This window comes from Phocoena phocoena, chromosome 19 (assembly GCF_963924675.1).
Source record: "Phocoena phocoena chromosome 19, mPhoPho1.1, whole genome shotgun sequence".
In the NCBI taxonomy this organism is placed as follows: Eukaryota; Metazoa; Chordata; class Mammalia; order Artiodactyla; family Phocoenidae; genus Phocoena; species Phocoena phocoena.
The window spans coordinates 7,438,367-7,453,968 of record NC_089237.1 but is presented as its reverse complement, the minus strand read 5'-3'; the positions used below and the strand labels follow the sequence as shown (position 1 = coordinate 7,453,968).

The 15,602-nt window shown below is 61.6% G+C and overlaps 1 protein-coding gene across 1 annotated transcript; it reads left to right on the top strand.

Moving 5' to 3' along the window:
- Positions 1-751: 751 nt before the first annotated feature.
- On the top strand, positions 752-15,141 carry UNC13D (unc-13 homolog D). The gene is made up of 32 exons (XM_065897029.1): positions 752-868; positions 1,619-1,654; positions 1,862-1,969; positions 2,068-2,127; positions 2,217-2,283; positions 2,510-2,690; positions 3,091-3,135; positions 3,271-3,339; positions 3,523-3,592; positions 3,772-3,876; positions 3,959-4,051; positions 4,126-4,229; positions 5,465-5,582; positions 5,689-5,813; positions 5,953-6,043; positions 6,117-6,173; positions 6,260-6,357; positions 6,463-6,514; positions 6,617-6,747; positions 6,835-6,955; positions 7,318-7,461; positions 7,628-7,726; positions 7,841-8,047; positions 8,228-8,296; positions 9,330-9,409; positions 11,812-11,917; positions 11,992-12,063; positions 13,033-13,116; positions 13,212-13,332; positions 13,546-13,669; positions 14,137-14,333; positions 15,020-15,141. The coding sequence occupies exons 1-32, from the start codon at positions 752-754 to the stop codon at positions 15,139-15,141; spliced, it is 3,273 nt and encodes a 1,090-aa protein (XP_065753101.1).
- The last annotated feature ends 461 nt before the right edge of the window (positions 15,142-15,602 follow it).

Here is a 15,602-nt window from a genome sequence, read left to right as displayed (position 1 = left end):
CTTCTGGGCCAAGTCGCCCTGTCAGGAGAGGCTAGGCGGTAGCCTCCCCAGACTGTTCCTTCTGCAGCCCCGCCCAGCAGCTCCTCGGGTTGGCTGAGCCCCCTACAAGGGCGTTTGAAGGGAGCAGCCATCCGACCATCCTTATGGGGGCCGGGGCCGTGGGGCCATCCCTGCCCCACGCAGCCTGGCCCTGGCACCTCGGTGGAATGTCACCTGGGGAGCAGAGCAGGTTGAGCGGTTGGCTGACGGCTGGGGAGACGCCTCTCCGGAGCCTCCACCCTGTGCCCTGCCCACCCCTACTCCGGGTCTGCGGCCGGTTCAGGGAGACCTGAGGTTGAGAACCCCACCGGCCAGGGGAGCGTCCCCCAGTCACCTGGATGCGGCAGGCCCGCTGTCCCCCTGCCCTCATGCCCGCTGCCCACGGCGCTGGACCCTTCCCAGGGCCAGGGCCCCTGTGGGAAGGTGGGGTGGGGCGGACCCGCCCACCTGGTCTACCTCTGCCTCCAGCCCAGCTGACTTCCTCCCAGGATCCCAGACAGCGGGAGGGAGGAAGGAAGGTGCAGGGGCCTGGGAGCCCTGGCCCCCCAACCCCAAGGTGGTGAAACCCCGACCTGACCCTTTCGTGACCCGCCCTTCCTTCCCCTTCCCTTGGCACCGGGTGGCAGCCCTGGGCTCTTTGCATAACCCTGTGGCTTCCCTATCTTCACCCAAGGCAGCGGCACCGCGGAGGGGAAGGGCAGGGCTGGCCACCATGGCGACGCTCTTCTCCCAGACCCAGCGGCGCCCTCCCCTTTTGCGCCAGGCCATCAAGATAAGACGCCATAGAGTCAGAGATCTGCAGGAGGCCCTGCCCCATAGGGCTCAGGAGGTAGGAGGGACCTCAGTGGGGAGAAGAGCAGGCCTGGGTGGGGCTCTGCCCTCTCTGGATGCGGGGTCCCACCTCTTGTGGGCAGCGGCTGAGGATGTGTGCCCCTCTCCTGCCCACCCTAGCCTCTGGCAGAGCCTTTGGGGTCTGCAGAAGAGGGTCTGCCATGTGTTCTCTGGGCCAGCCTGGGCCTCAGGTCTGGGATCTGAGCCTTTCGGAGGCCCCTCCCTCTCGCGCCCCAACCCCAGCCATCCTCTGCTCCTCCAGTCCCAAAGACACCCACTCCACTAGGCAGGGAGTGTCCGCTGGGGGCTGGGCCTTCGGGGACCAGCTGAGCAGCCCCCAGGCCTGCTTGGCATGAGCCCCCAGTCTCCCACCTCTGCCGCTGGGCCTCACTTCCGCCGCCGGGGTGCGGAGCGGAGCCGCCCGATAAGCAGTGCTGTTTCCTCTGGGGAAGGAAGGGAGGTTGGGGGAGGTTGAGGCCACGGGCGCCTGCTGGCGCGGCTGAGCTGGTACAGCTGAGCGCCAATGGACCCGAGCCACGGCGGGCCAGGGGATGAGGAAGGTGGCCCGGGTGCCGGACCCCCGGGAGCCCTGCTGTGGGAACAGGTGCGCGGCACTGGTGGGGCTGGAGGCCAGGTGCTGGGGCCCCCTCAGCTCTCGGGGCTGGGCCTGCTCTGTGAGGAGCCATTCCCGCGTCCGAGCCCTGGTCCAGGCCTCTGGGACACCTTGTCTTTCCACCTCGCTCCCCAGATCGAGCCAACATCCCACCACCTGTCCCCTGAGGAGGTAAGAATCGGAGTGTTTCCGGGGCGCAGAGGGGTGCTGGGAAGCAGCCCTGCATCCTCCCAAACACCCCCCGCCTCCCTTCCGCTGCACGTGTGGACGCCTGGTCCCCACCTTGGGCATGTGCCGTGAGTGCCAGGGGTGGCCGGTGGGGCTCAGACCTTGGGGTGGGTGGACGGGGGTTCCCAAGGTGACCCTGCTGTGTCTCAGCGGGCCCTGCTCTACGAGGAAGCTCTCTACACGGTCCTGTACCGCCTGGGTCAGCCCGAGCCCACCCATGTCGGGGAGTCCTCTGAGCTGCTGCGATACCTGCAGGAGGTGAGGCCAGCCCCCACTCCCCCTGCCTCCCTGCAGCCTGGCCGTGTCCCCCCACTCCCACCCCGTGCCCCAAGCTTCCCACACTCCTGCACCACCAGGCCTTCCGTATGGAGCCCAGGGAGCACGAGCAGATGCTGCGGCAGGTCCAGGAGCTCGAGGTAAGGCTGCCAGGGCCGTCCTGAGCAAACACAGGGGCTGGGAAGCCCAGCACCCTCTGGGACTCAGGCCCCACCTCCTGTCGCTCCAGAAACCAATATTCTGTCTGAAGGCCACGGTGAAACAAGCCAAGGGCATTCTGGGCAAGGATGTCAGTGGTGAGTAGGCGACGGGGGGCCCTGAGGACCTTCTTTCTGGCTCCTTCCTCTCCCCGTCACAGCCTGTCCCAGAGCTTGTGGTGCAAATTCCCATCTCCCAAACATCCCCTGGGGCTCACTTTGGTGTTGCTGGCCCCTGGTCCTTGGAGCCTGGGATGGAGAGGGGTAGGGGGTGTTAAGGACTCTCCCTGGGAGCCTAGCCAACACCCCTCCCCTTCCTCCCCAGGGTTCAGTGACCCCTATTGCCTGCTGGGCATCGAGCAGGGGGTGGGTGTGCCGGGGGACAGCCCTGGACTCCAGCCGCGGCAGAAGGCCGTGGTGAAGCACACCATCCCAGAGGAGCAGATCCACCGCACCCAGGTCATCACCCAGACACTCAACCCCGTCTGGGACGAGACCTTCATCCTGTACGTGGCCCTGCCCCAGTTCCTACCCGCTCTAGGCCAGCAGCACTTCCTGGCTCGGGGGCGGGAGCTTGGTTTGACTGGAGGAGGAGCCTGCTCCCGAGGCAGGCAAGACTGACAGGAGGCCGAGCAGGACACAGCAACGGCTTAAATGCCACGTGCCGGTGGGCGGCGGAGGGTCAGGCACATCTGGATTGATCTGGGGGGTAGCCTGAAGCCTTACTTTAAAGGAGAGAGAGATGCAGTTGGGAGGGGAGGAGAATTTGCAGGGAGGGACTAAGACTTGGCAGTGGGTGATACTGGATGGCAGTTTTGGGGGGCAGGCTCGGGGCTGAGGTAGCCTGTGGCCTGGTCAGGGGTCTATCCCTCCAAGACCCTCAGCCATGCTCTTTTCTCACTGCAGGGAGTTTGAGGACATAAGCAATGCCAGCTTTCGTCTGGACATGTGGTGAGGAGCATGTCCCCCCCCCCCACCCATGTAGGGGTTGGGAAGAGAAGGGGGCCTGGAGGTGAGGGTGGCAGAAAGGGGTTGGGGGCTCCCAGGACACCCTCTCCGCCTCCCGCTCAAACCTCACCCCACCAGGGACATGGACACCGTGGAGTCCGTCAGACAGAAGCTCGGGGAGCTCACAGATCTGCACGGGCTGCGAAGGTGAGGGCCGTGGGTTTCCCGGGGAAGGAGTCGGGGCTCCTTCTGCCCTGCCTCCACATGCATACTGGTTGTTGGGCTGCAGGCTCTCACCTGGGCCCAGGTGGCTGCAGGTAGGGAGCAGATTCCAGCCTGACCCGGTCAGGCTCCTGGCCCCTCTCCCTCACGGCACCCTGCCTGGAACAGGATCTTTAAGGAGGTCCGGAAGGACAAAGGCCAGGATGACTTTCTGGGGAACGTGGTCCTGAGACTACAGGTGAGTGGAGTGGGGAAAGGTTCCCGGGAGAGAGGCAGAGAGGGGGTGACGAGGGGCTCAAGGGAGGGGTTCCAGGCCTGCACCAAGCGGAGCTTGGGGTCGGCCTCCCGTCGCCTCCCCTGCCCCCGACCGGGTGAGGCTCCTGCGGCTCACAGGTATGGGCATCCCCTGCCTGCCAGGACCTGCACTGCCGGGAGGATCAGTGGTACCCGCTAGAGCCTTGCACGGAGACCTACCCGGATCGTGGTCAGTGTCACCTCCAGTTCCAGTTCATTCACAAGCGGGTAGGTGGCCCGGCTGGGTGGGGAGGAGGGGCTGCACTGGGCGTGGGGTCCTCTGCTCACGGCCGCGCCGGCCCCCCTGCAGAGAGCCACCGCGGCCAGCCGCTCGCAGCCCAGCTACACAGTGCACCTCCGCCTGCTGCAGCAGCTCGTGTCCCACGAGGTCACCCAGCACCAGGTACTGCCCCCCCGGGGCTGGGCAGGGCCAGGGTCTGCCTGTCAGGTCCTGACGCCCTCCACCTGTCCCCTCAGGCGGGCAGCACCTCCTGGAACGGGTTGCTGAGCCCCCAGGCTGCCACCGTCCTCTTCCTCCACTCCACGCAGAAGGACCTGTCCGACTTCCACCAGTCCATGGCGTGAGTGCCCTTCCGAGCCCGAGTGCCCGAGGGCCGTCTGCGCCGCACCACCCTCTCCCTCCCTGCGTGCCCTCCTGCAGGCTGACGGCCCGAAGTCTAACCCTCAGGAGATTTCTGTTTGGGGCCCAAATTGTATTTTAAGTTTTGAGTCAGTTGCCGACTTTTAAAACTCTGGAGATTTGCTGTGCGGATTCACATCACCAGTTTCCCGTGAAAGCTTCGTGCGGGAATCGCAGGGCTGTCGCTTTGCTGGGCTGCATGTGGTCAGAGCAGAGTAGCGTGTCCTCCCCCATCCATCACAGTTGCCATCTGGGCGCTTCGTCCCCTGACACCACCTGAGTCCTTCTGGACAGTTGAGTTTGCCACCCTGGGCCCAGACCCCAGGGCCATTGAACAGATCTGTGCGCTGATGCTCCTGGATCCGTGTTGAGGGCCTGTCACCTCCCCTGAGCCTTGTTAGATTACGGGAATGCCAGGAAGGACACACAGGAGTCTGTAGATTTTTCCATGCACGAGAGGAGTAGGGGCACAGCCCGGGTGCTGCCAGGAGGAGGACTGAGAGTGGGAGCTGACACTTGGCATTCAGTAGGGGATCAGAAGGAGGCTGGCGGAGAAGGGCAGCTTCTAGGACCAGGGGCAGGTGGGTATTCCTGGACGGCTGTGGGGAATGCAGGTGAGGCTGGAGACTGGAGCAGGCACCGAGGGTGAGGGCCTCACTTGCCTGCAGGGCCTCAGCAGGGAGTGCGGCGCTGTATCCCCGCCTGGCGGAGGCCTGTCCCTGGGCCGCTCTTCTGCCCCAGCCTCCTTCGCCTTCCCTCTTGTCTCAGTTCGGTCACCTCTGTGAAGTCTCCCCTCGACTCTCTGAAGGGATGCTCTAGCTGAAGTTCTACATGTACTTGAAGGCTCGAGTCTCCAAATCTGATTTCTCAAAAGAAGCAAGAAGTCCTGAATTTTAAAATCACAAATATTCTAATTTAAGAGATGGACAATTCATTTACATGTTTGAAAAGCACTAATGGGAACAAAAACAATCCTGTGGGTTACCTTCAGCCACTGGTTTTCAGCCTCTGCGGGTCGATGGGGATCCCCAGGCGGCTTTGGGGTGGGGTTGGGGTGGGGATAACGCCGCACCACCAGCCCCTACCCCACCCCCACCCCCTCCAGGCCAGGCCAGGTGAGCTGTGAGAAGGAACATGCCCCACTTGGCCAGGCTGAGGGCTTCCTGTCTGCCACAGGCAGTGGCTGGCCTACAGCCGTCTCTACCAGAGCCTGGAGTTCCCCAGCAGCTGCCTCCTGTACCCCATCACCAGCATCGAGTACCAGTGGATCCAGGGCCGGCTCAAGGCAGAGCAGGTGGGCTGGGGCGGGGCGAGGGGTGTTAGGCAGGCAGGGCTCAGGGAGCGGCTCCCCGGGCCCCATAAAGCAGCCCCCGCCTCACAGCACCGTCCTGGCCCTGCAGCTGGAGGAGCTGGCCGCCTCATTCAGCTCCCTGCTGGCCTATGGCCTCTCCCTCATCCGAAGGTTCCGCTCTGTCTTCCCCCTCTCCGTCTCCGACTCCCCAGCCCGGCTGCAGTCTCTCCTCAGGTCAGTGGTTACCCCCCGCTTCAGTGGAGTCGGGGACGGGGAACAGCTGGGGCACCTCTGGGGTGGGGAAGCCTGCCGGCGGAATGAGTGGGGGCTACGGGGCAACGGGCATCTTGCACACGGCTCTCTCCCCCCACAGGGTCCTGGTACAGATGTGCAAGATGAAAGCCTTTGGAGAACTGTGCCCCGAAAGAGGCCCCCTGCCCCTCCTGGTGACCGAGGCACTGCAGGTATGGTGCCCACCCTGTAGGTACGGGGCCTGGGCCCAGCAGCCCTCCCTGCTCACTGTCTCTCTGCCCACAGACTGGCACCACTGAATGGTTCCACCTGAAGCAGCAGCAGTATCAGCCCATGGTGCAGGTGAGGGGGCTCGGGTGAGGAGGTGGGTGGTGGGACAGGCTGCTTGCCCCTCAGAGCCCTGCTTGGCTCACCTCTGCCCCTGCCAGGGCATGCTGGAGGCGGGCAAGGCCTTACTGAACCTGGTACAAGACATCATTGGCGACCTGCACCAGTGCCAGCGCACCTGGAGCAAGATCTTCCATAAGTGAGCAGGCGGCCGGGCCAGGAGGCAGTGCAGCAGGGGCTCAGAATGGGGACCAGAGGGACCCCGCTGTGTGCCACCAGGTCACACCTGCTGCCTTTCCTCCAGTGTCCTCAAGATCGACCTCTTCTCCATGGCTTTCCTGGAGCTGCAATGGCTGGTGAGCCCCACCAACCCCCCGCCCCATCCACTCACCGCGTCCCAAGGCCACAGCCCTCTGCCCTGGCTCTGGAGCTCCGCCCACCACGCCTTCCCTTCGCAGGTGGCCAAGAGGGTGCAGGACCACATTGCTGTGGTGAGCGGTACCATGACCCCGGAGATGGGCGAAAATCTGTTCCAGCTCTACGTCAGCCTCAAGGAGCTCTACCAGCTGGGCCCGGTCCTCTCGGAGAGGTGGGCAGCAGACTGGCTGCAGGGAGAGGAGGGCCCGAAGCCCGCAATGGCCCCGGCTTTCCCCAGGCTGACCCTGGCTCTCCCCAGGGATGGCGTCCTGGCGCTGGACGGCTTCCACCACTGGTTCCAGCCGGCCATCCCCTCCTGGCTGCAGAAGACGTACAGCGTGGCCCTGGAGCGGGTGCAGCGCTCTGTGCAGATGGACGAGGTGGGGTTGGGGGGCCTGGACTAGGGGCAGAGTCCCACATTTCGGGGTGTGGCTCGCAGCTCTGCCAACCGTGTGGCGCGTGCGGAAGCGGTTAACCAGCTTTGAGCGTTGCTCTCGAGGCCAGCTGAGTGCAAAATCCTGCCTCCTGTTATATTGGGTGGGGGGGACTTGGTTTACATGCTGATCCCCGCAGCCTGGGGGGTCTGGGCAGAGCCCTGCTTGTTCACCTTGCAGCCCCCGGCCCAGCTCTGTGCTTGCTGTGGCTCTGTGAGCCCTGGATGCTTGCAAGTGCAAGCGGGGAGGGAGAGCATGGATTTGGCCAGCCTTGAGCCCTCCTTTCTACGCACTCCCCCGTCTCCTAGCTGGTGCCCCTGGGTGAACTGACCAAGCACAGCACATCGGCTGTGGACCTGTCCACCTGCTTTGCCCAGATCAGCCACACCGCCCAGCAGCTGGACTGGCCTGACCCAGAGGAGGCCTTCATGATCACCGTCAAGTTTGTGGAGGTGCGGCCTCATTCCCACCCCACGATTTCTCCCAAGTTCTCATCCTAGCAGCCTCCAAAAGCCTATGTCCTAAATCCCCCAAGTCACTGAAATTCCTTTGCCTCCCCCCGCATCTGCCTCTCCTCGGCACTCCCCACCCCCATTGATCACGCCCTCCTCACCCCAGGACACCTGTCGGCTGGCCCTCGTGTACTGCAGCCTTATAAAGGCCCGGGCCCGTGAGCTCTCTGCCGGCCAGAAGGACCAGGGCCAGGCAGCCAACATGGTAAGGGCCAGAGCTGGAGGCTGAGGCTGAGGCTGGGCCGGGGTGGGGGTGGAGCCTGCCAGTCCTGGCACTATTCAGGAAGCTTGGCATCCCTGTGCCCACGCCTGCCTGCAGCTGTGCGTGGTGGTGAATGACATGGAGCAGCTGCGGCTGGTGATCGGCAAGCTGCCCACCCAGCTGGCATGGGAGGCGCTGGAGCAGCGGGTAGGGGCCGTGCTGGAGCAGGGGCAGCTGCAGAACACGCTGCATGCCCAGCTGCAGGGCGCCCTGGCTGGGCTGGGCCATGAGATCCGCACTGGCGTCCGCACCTTGGCCGAGCAGGTAATTTGTTTGACCCGCAGTGACCCCACCCCACCCATCCTCAGCCTGAAGTACCCTCCAATAGGACTTGGGCCAATGTCCAGCCCCCTTCCCTTCCTGAACCTAAACTCGGGCCCCAAGCAACCTCTCCTGACCCCCGACTCACACCCTGGCCTCCCTCCTACCGTTTTGTGTCTCCAGCTGGAGGTGGGCATTGCCAAGCACATCTGGAAACTCGTGGGCATCAAGGAATCCGTCCTGCCTGAGGATGTGAGTGGCCCTCCCTGCTTGCTGACCTTTGCCAGCAATGTGGGTCAGGGATTGCAAAGGGGCTTAGGGTGGGCAAGGGGCTGAAGGCCATGGGGTGTCAGAGATAAGTCCCCCAGACTTGGGCAAGGAATGCTCCCTCCTGGCCTCGGTTTCCCCCTTAGATGCTAAGAGGGTGGGGTTGGGTCATTCCACGGGCTCTCCCAGCACTGACAGTCAATGTGGGAGCTGCAGTGGGGGAGGCTTTAGACTTTGCAGCCAAACAGCCCTGAGCATGACTCCTCCTTAGCTGCCTACTAGCGGAGCTGTTCTATTTATATAGGTCAGCTGACCTCAGGCTCGCCATCTGTCAGCGGGGATAATAATTACACGTGTGATGGCTTGGGAGAGTGCTACTCATTAATTCATCAACTATTTAAGCACCCACTTTGTCCCAGGTATTGATTTAGGCACTGGGGATATATATCAATAAACAGTGTGACAAAAATCCCTGCCTTCCTAGAGTTTTCATTCTAGTAGAGGAGGTGAAAAAAGAGCTAAGTGGATAACTATAGCTATAGCTATTATTAGAACTATACATATGTGTGTGTGTGTGTAAACATATATATATGTATACACACACATATCATATGTTAGTTAATGATAACCCCTCAAGAGAAAAATAAAGCACACAAGGGAATGGAAAGGGTCAGAGGACTGTATTTTAAGATAGTGGCCAGAGGAGGCCTTACTTGGAGGGTGACAGCTGAGTGAAGACCTAAAGGAAGGAAGAGAAGGAGCCATGAGGATTTCTATGGGAGAGAACAGCATGGGCAAAGGCCCTGAGGCAGGACCAGGTCTGGCAGGTTCAGGGCTATAGAAAAGGCTCTACTGTCTCCAGTGTGGCTGGAGCCGACTGTGGTCCGGGGCTGGCTCTGCACACATTCCACAGGTGCGCAGGAACGCTCCTAGCCCCGTTTCCTCTCCGGGCCAGGGCAAAGGCATGGGGGTGGGACCAGAATGGGCCAGAACCAGATGTGCTGCCTCCCCTCCCCAGGCCGTTCTGCCCCTGATGAAGTTCCTGGAGGTGAAGCTCTGCTACATGAACACCAACTTGGTTCAGGAGAACTTCAGCAGGTCAGCAGCCGCCGCCTGCCCTGCGGCGCCCCCTCACCTCCACCTCTCCTCCCACCCGCCCCTCCTTCCCGGCCTCAGCATCCATCCTCAGGGGAGGATGCAACCAGACTCTCTTAAATGCTTGCTCCAAGGGTCAGGGCGCTCATGGCCGCACAGTGCTATCCATTTCACCTTAGGCTGAGCTGAAACCTGTCTGTCCTCTCTCCCTTAGCCCTGGGCTGCGTCTGCGGGAGGCTGCAGCTCTGCCCTCCCTAACGTTACAGGCAGCTGGTGTTCCAGGGGAACTTCTCGTTAGGGTCTCTCTCAAAACAGGGCCGAGCACACTGGGCAGCAGTGGGTAGAGGTCAAGGGCATGGGCTCTGGACGACCTGGATTCATACTGCAGTTTCACTGCTGCTTGGTGGGTGGCCTTGAGCAGATTACTCAAGTTTTCTGTGCAGATGGTCATAGTTCTGGCCTCTACTGAGGACTAAATGAGTCATGTGAAGTGCTGAGAGCAGTGCCTGCAACAAAGGAAGTGGTTGATGACTGAGCTGCTGTGACGACGGTGACGGTGATGATGACAGGTCCTCCACGTGGGGCTGCTGGCCCCCATAGTTCTGCTCCTGGTGGGGCAGCGGGGCCTCAGGAACCCACCTTCTTTATTTCCTAGGCCAGAGAATGCCATTAGTTCAGCTCTAATCTTCACACAAAATAGAGTTTAATCTCTACTAAGACAGGAGCTTAACGTACCACTCACTGCCTCAGAACATTTAAAACAGAGTCTGTGCGTAATGAACACTTAAGTATGGGGACTAAATTAACTACTTTTATTTTTTTTTATTAATTTATTTTATTTATTTTTGGCTGCATTGGATCTTCGTTGCTGTGAGTAGGCTTTCTCTAGTTGCGGCGAGCGGGGGCTACCCTTTGTTGCGGTGCGCGGGCTTCTCACTGCGGTGGCTCCTCTTGTCGCGGAGCACGGGCTCTAGGCGCCGGGCTTCAGTCGTTGTGGCACGAGGGCTTAGTTGCTCTGTGGCATGTGGGACCTTCCCAGACCAGGGCTCGAACCCATGTCCCCTGCATTGGCAGGCAGATTCTTAAGCACTGCGTCACCAGGGGGCAAGTCTCCAAATTAACTACTTTTAGTATGGACCACCCAATTTTTTTCTAAACTTTAAAAAATTTTTAGACCTCCCCCATTCATTTTTTTTCTTTTTTTATCTTTGGCTGAGTTGGGTCTCCGTTGCTGCACACAGGCTTCCTCTAGTTGCGGCGAGCGGGGGCTACTCTTCATTGCAGTGTGCGGGTTTTTCATTGCAGTGGTTTCTTTGTTGCAGAGCACGGGCTCTCGGCATGCGGGCTTCAGTAGTTGCGGCGTGTGGGCCTGGTAGTTGTGATGCACGGGCTTAGTTGCTCCGTGGCATGTGGGATCTTCCCGGACCAGGGATTGAACACGTGTCCCCTGCATTGGCAGGCGGATTCTTAACCACTGCACCACCAGGGAAGTCTCCTGCACCCCCATTCTTTTTTTTTTTTTTTTTAATTTATTTATTTATGGTTGTGTTGGGTATTCGTTGCTGCACGCGGGCTTTCTCTAGTGGCGGTGAGCGGGGGCTGCTCTTCGTTGTGGTGCGAGGGCTTCTCATTGCGGTGGCTTCTCTTGTTGCAGAGCACAGGCTCTAGGTGCACGGGCTTCAGTAGTTGCAGCACAAGGGCTCAGTAATTGTGGCTCGTGGGCTCTAGAGCACAGGCTCAGTAGTTGTGGCGCACGGGCTTAGTTGCTCCGTGGCATGTGGTATCTTCCCGGACCAGGGCTTGAACCCGTGTCCTGCATTGGCAGGCGGATTCTTAACCACTGTGCCACCGTGGAAGCGCCCCACCCCCGTTCTTAATTACACATTTTTTGTGCTTATCTGCCTGACTCTACTTTGACAAGTGAAATTTCAGTTATTTCAGGTTATTAGGATGGACTGCGGCTTGGTTGCTGTTTTTTTCTCGCCGCAGGTAGTACGCGCTTACCCATGCTGTGTGTTGAGATCCTGTTCATTTTGGTCACTCCCATCGTGACTCAGGATTCTGTCATTGGGGGACCACCCTCCTGCTCCTTTTTTTGTTGGGGTTTGTTAATCCTAGTGAGAAGGATCCTTCACTAGCTTCCGAGACATGTTGGATAGGACTAGGCCTGTCTGCCCCGCCCCCTGCCCTCCTTCCCTCAGCAGACCAGCCCTCCCTCCCTCCCCTGCCTGCAGCCTGGGCCCCAGTCCCACCAGTGAGGCAGGTGGAGGGTGGGGGTGGGGAGGCACTGGCGAACGGGGGTGGGCCTGGGTCCCACGAGGCCTCTTCTTTCTCAAGAGCATCTCCGCTTCCTCCTCCTCTGTCCTTCTGTCCTGTGTCCGGCATCCCTCTGCACGGCACCCCAGCCTTCTGACCTTGCTGTGGACCCACACGCTCACGGTGCTGGCGGAGGTGGCCGCTTCCCAGCGGAGCTGCCCTCTGGCTTCTAGCAGGCTGAAGATCGCACTACAGGTAATAACACCAGTGACAATAAAATCCCTGGTGGGAGAGTGCCTGGGGGTCACCTCTGATGTCTCGCCCCCTAGAACCTGGAGATCTGCTTCTACGCAGAGGGCTGTGGCCTGCCGCCCGAGGCCCTGCGCACGGCCACCTTCCAGGTAGGGGCCTTTTGGTTAGCTGGTGGTGTGGGGAGCCTGCCTTCCCGTGCTCACCTGTGTCCAGGACCAGCTACGTGATTTACAGGGCTCAGCACAAAATGAAAATGTGGGCCCCTTTAAAAAACCATAATTGGGCTTCCCTGGTGGCGCAGTGGTTGAGAGTCCGCCTGCCGATGCAGGGGACGCGGGTTCGTGCCCCGGTCCGGGAAGATCCCACATGCCGCGGAGCGGCTGGGCCCGTGAGCCATGGCTGCTGAGCCTGCGCGTCCGGAGCCTGTGCTCCGCAAAGGGAGAGGCCACAACAGTGAGAGGCCCGCGTACCGCAAAAAAAAAAAAAAAAAAAAAAAAAAAACCATAATTGAGGGGCTTTCCTGGTGGCGCAGTGGTTGGGCGTCCGCCTGCTGATGCAGGGGACACGGGTTTGTGCCCCGGTCTGGGAAGATCCCACATGCCGCGGAGCGGCTGGGCCCGTGAGCCATGGCTGCTGAGCCTGCGCGTCCGGAGCCTGTGCTCCGCAACGGGAGAGGCCCGCGTACCGTAAAAAGAAAAAAAAAAAACAAACCATAATTGAGGGCACCTCCCTGGCGGTCCAGTGGTTAAGACTCCGCGCTTCCAATGCAGGGGGAGCAGGTTCCATCCCTGGTCCGTTAACTAAGATCCTACATGCTTCGTGGCACAGCAAAAACCAAAAACAAACAAACGCCCCCCCACCGAACCAACAAAAAACCCCTCCACGTGTGAAGCTCTTCTAAACACGGTTGGGGCGGGGGCGGCTTTGAGACACACCTGTGGAGCCCACCCTGTCGGTGCCTCTGGCTGTTGCCAGGGCACCCTGCCTGTGGTCCCCCAGCGCCCAGTGCTTTCCACTTCACGTTGTCGTCTCCCGTTGGCTGCAAGCTTCTGAAGGGCAGCACTGGGCTGCGACTGTGTGACAGTTCAAGTGACTCCTCAGCTGTGCCCCATCCCCAGGCTCTGCAGAGGGACCTGGAGCTGCAGGCGGCCTCCAGCCGGGAACTCATCCAGAAGTACTTTTGCAGCCGCATCCAGCAGCAGGTGAGTCCCCCTCCTCCGCCGCGCTCGCTGCGCGCCTGGAGCCCCGCCTCGCCCGCTCAGCCCCCGCTGACGCTGCCCCTGCGCCCCGCCCCCAGGCAGAGACCACCGACGAGGAGCTCGGGGCCGTCACAGTCAAGGCCTCCTACCGCGCCTCCGAGCAGAAGCTGCACGTGGAGCTGCTCAGCGCCTCCAGCCTGCTGCCCCTGGACTCCAATGGTGAGTGGAGGCTGCCCCAGCCACTCTCCGTGTCCCCACTCTGGTCCCCCGAGTCCCCGGGGGCTCTGCTCGTCCGGCCTGAGCACTGGGTGCATTTCTGCTGGATTACCAGGAGGGGGCAGTGCTGCTGAGCGGGGCACAGCTGCGGGCGTGGGCACCGGAGGCGGGGCTGGGATATCCTCGGCCAACGTCCCCTCCCCGGCCACTTGCCAGGCTCCAGCGACCCCTTTGTCCAGCTGACCTTGGAGCCCAGGCACGAGTTCCCTGAGCTGGCCCCCCGAGAGACCCAAAAGCACAAGAAGGACCTTCACCCACTGTTCGATGAGACCTTTGAATTGTGAGTGGTCCCACTAGCCCTGGACCCGCCTCAGGCCTGCTCCTCCCAGCTGAGGCGGGCCGAGGGGCTCCCCTCAGAGGACTGGGTTTGAGTCCCAGGGAGGGAGCACTTGGGACAAGTGTTTGCTGGCACAGGCCTCAAACCTGCTCTCCCGCAGGTGGAGTGAGGCTGCTGGGGAGACTCCTCCCAGTCTGAGTCCAGTGTTGGACTCAGAGGCTTGCTTTCAGGGAAGGGTGCTGCCCCTGAGGTCCTCTGTTCCACTAGTCAGGCGGGCCTGGGTACACAGGGGCCCCTGGTTTAAAGCATCGGCCCACAGTCAGAGCAGGCATCATGGCGTGTGGCCCAAGGTACACCAGGCCGAACTCTCAACCCTAATCCCACGCGTCCGGGCGAGCCCGCGTCGGGGGCTGTGTGGCCGCGGCAGCACGTGGGGCAGGCAGCTGAGCCCGGCTCTGACCCCCGCCCAGCCTGGTGCCTGCTGAGCCGTGCCAGAAGGATGGGGCGTGCCTTCTGCTCACGGTGCTGGATCACGACACGCTGGGGGCTGATGACCTTGAAGGGGAGGCCTTCCTGCCGCTGTGCTCGGTGCCGGGCCTGACGGGGACTGTGGAGCCCGGCGACGTGCCTCAGACCCGCCTGCCCCTCACCTACCCTGCACCCAACGGTAGGCCTGAGCCCTGTGAGTGTGGGCCCTGGCCCAGCACTGGGAATACAGGGGAGGGGCAGCCGTGAAAGGCTCAGGGGCCCCCAGAGGCCGAGTTGGGGTCAGAGGAAAGCATCCTTGGAGGCGGAAGCCTGTGGAACCAGCCTGGTGGCTCGTGTTGCTGAGATCTCGCGCCTGGTCAAGGACCAGTGAAGGTTAATTTAGGCCAAGTGTGTGCGACTCTCTCTGGTGGGATAAGGTCACCAACAAGCTTGCCTGGGGAGAGGGGCCATTTCTGTGCCCAGGGGGCACGTCCTTGCAGAGCAGTCCCCAAGCTTGATAAGAGGGGTAGGTCTCGTGTTTGAGCGCTCACGACGGGTCATTTCTAAGCACTGGACGTATGTTAACCCTCAGTCCTTACAACCGCTCGGTGAGTCAGGTGTTATCGCTACTCCGAATGAGTAAACTGAGGCACGAATGGGTGGACTGGCCCAAGGTTCTTGTATGAAAAGTAACAGGCACGTCAGCCTCTCGCGCCGCAGGTGCGCCCCGCTGCCCAGGCGTGGCAAACGCGTTTCCTGCCTCATCTGTCAGGCTGTCTTGCGAGCTTGGCTGGTGTGGGACCATGGCTAATTTCTGGAGAATGGGGCAGTGCTGCAGCCCCTGCCACTCCCTGAGTCTGACCCCCCAAATGCCTCTCTTTGCAGGGGATCCGATCCTGCAGCTGTTAGAGAGCCGGAAGGGGGACCGCGAGGCCCAGGTGTTTGTGCGGCTGCGGCGGCAGCGAGCCAAGCAGGCCTCCCAGCACGCCCCGTGGCCAGGGCGGTAGCAGCGGGGCTTGGGTCCCTGGGAGGCCTGTGTTCCCCCCACCACAGCGCAGCCCTCCCACCTGGCCTAACACTCCAGGAGGGCCCTGCAGGTCGGGGGAGCCCCAGTGTGCGCGGTTCCCGCTGCCAGAGCCGGGGCCCACAGTGATGGGGGCCCCATTTGCAGTATTTATACCCCCTGCTTCCTCCCCTCAGCCCCAGCCTCAGCGTTCTCTGCCAAATCCAGCCCCTGGGGGAGCGGAGACAGCTGTCTGCACCCCTTCCCCCTGCTCCCCTCGTAGGGAAAAGCTGCTCTGGCAGAGGAGGGGCTCAGCCCTTCCTCTCCTGGCAGGCCTGTTCCAGCCACTGAAGTGGGGGGCCAGGTGCCTTGGGCCCTATTCTTCAGCAGCCATAATGAAGGGAGCCTGGGTCCTCTCCTGAGGGAGCTGCCAGCACCCAGGCTAAGGAGCCTAGAGCCCTGAAG

What these genes read in the sequence shown, in the direction of transcription:
- UNC13D (XM_065897029.1), top strand. Translation starts at nt 752, where the DNA reads ATGGCGACGCTCTTCTCCCAGACCCAGCGGCGCCCTCCCCTTTTGCGC. An exon ending in TGGGACGAGACCTTCATCCT is followed by an intron (nt 2,691 to 3,090) that starts GTACGTGGCCCT and finishes TTCTCACTGCAG; the next exon opens with GGAGTTTGAGGACATAAGCA. An exon ending in GCTCTGTGCAGATGGACGAG is followed by an intron (nt 6,956 to 7,317) that starts GTGGGGTTGGGG and finishes CCCGTCTCCTAG; the next exon opens with CTGGTGCCCCTGGGTGAACT.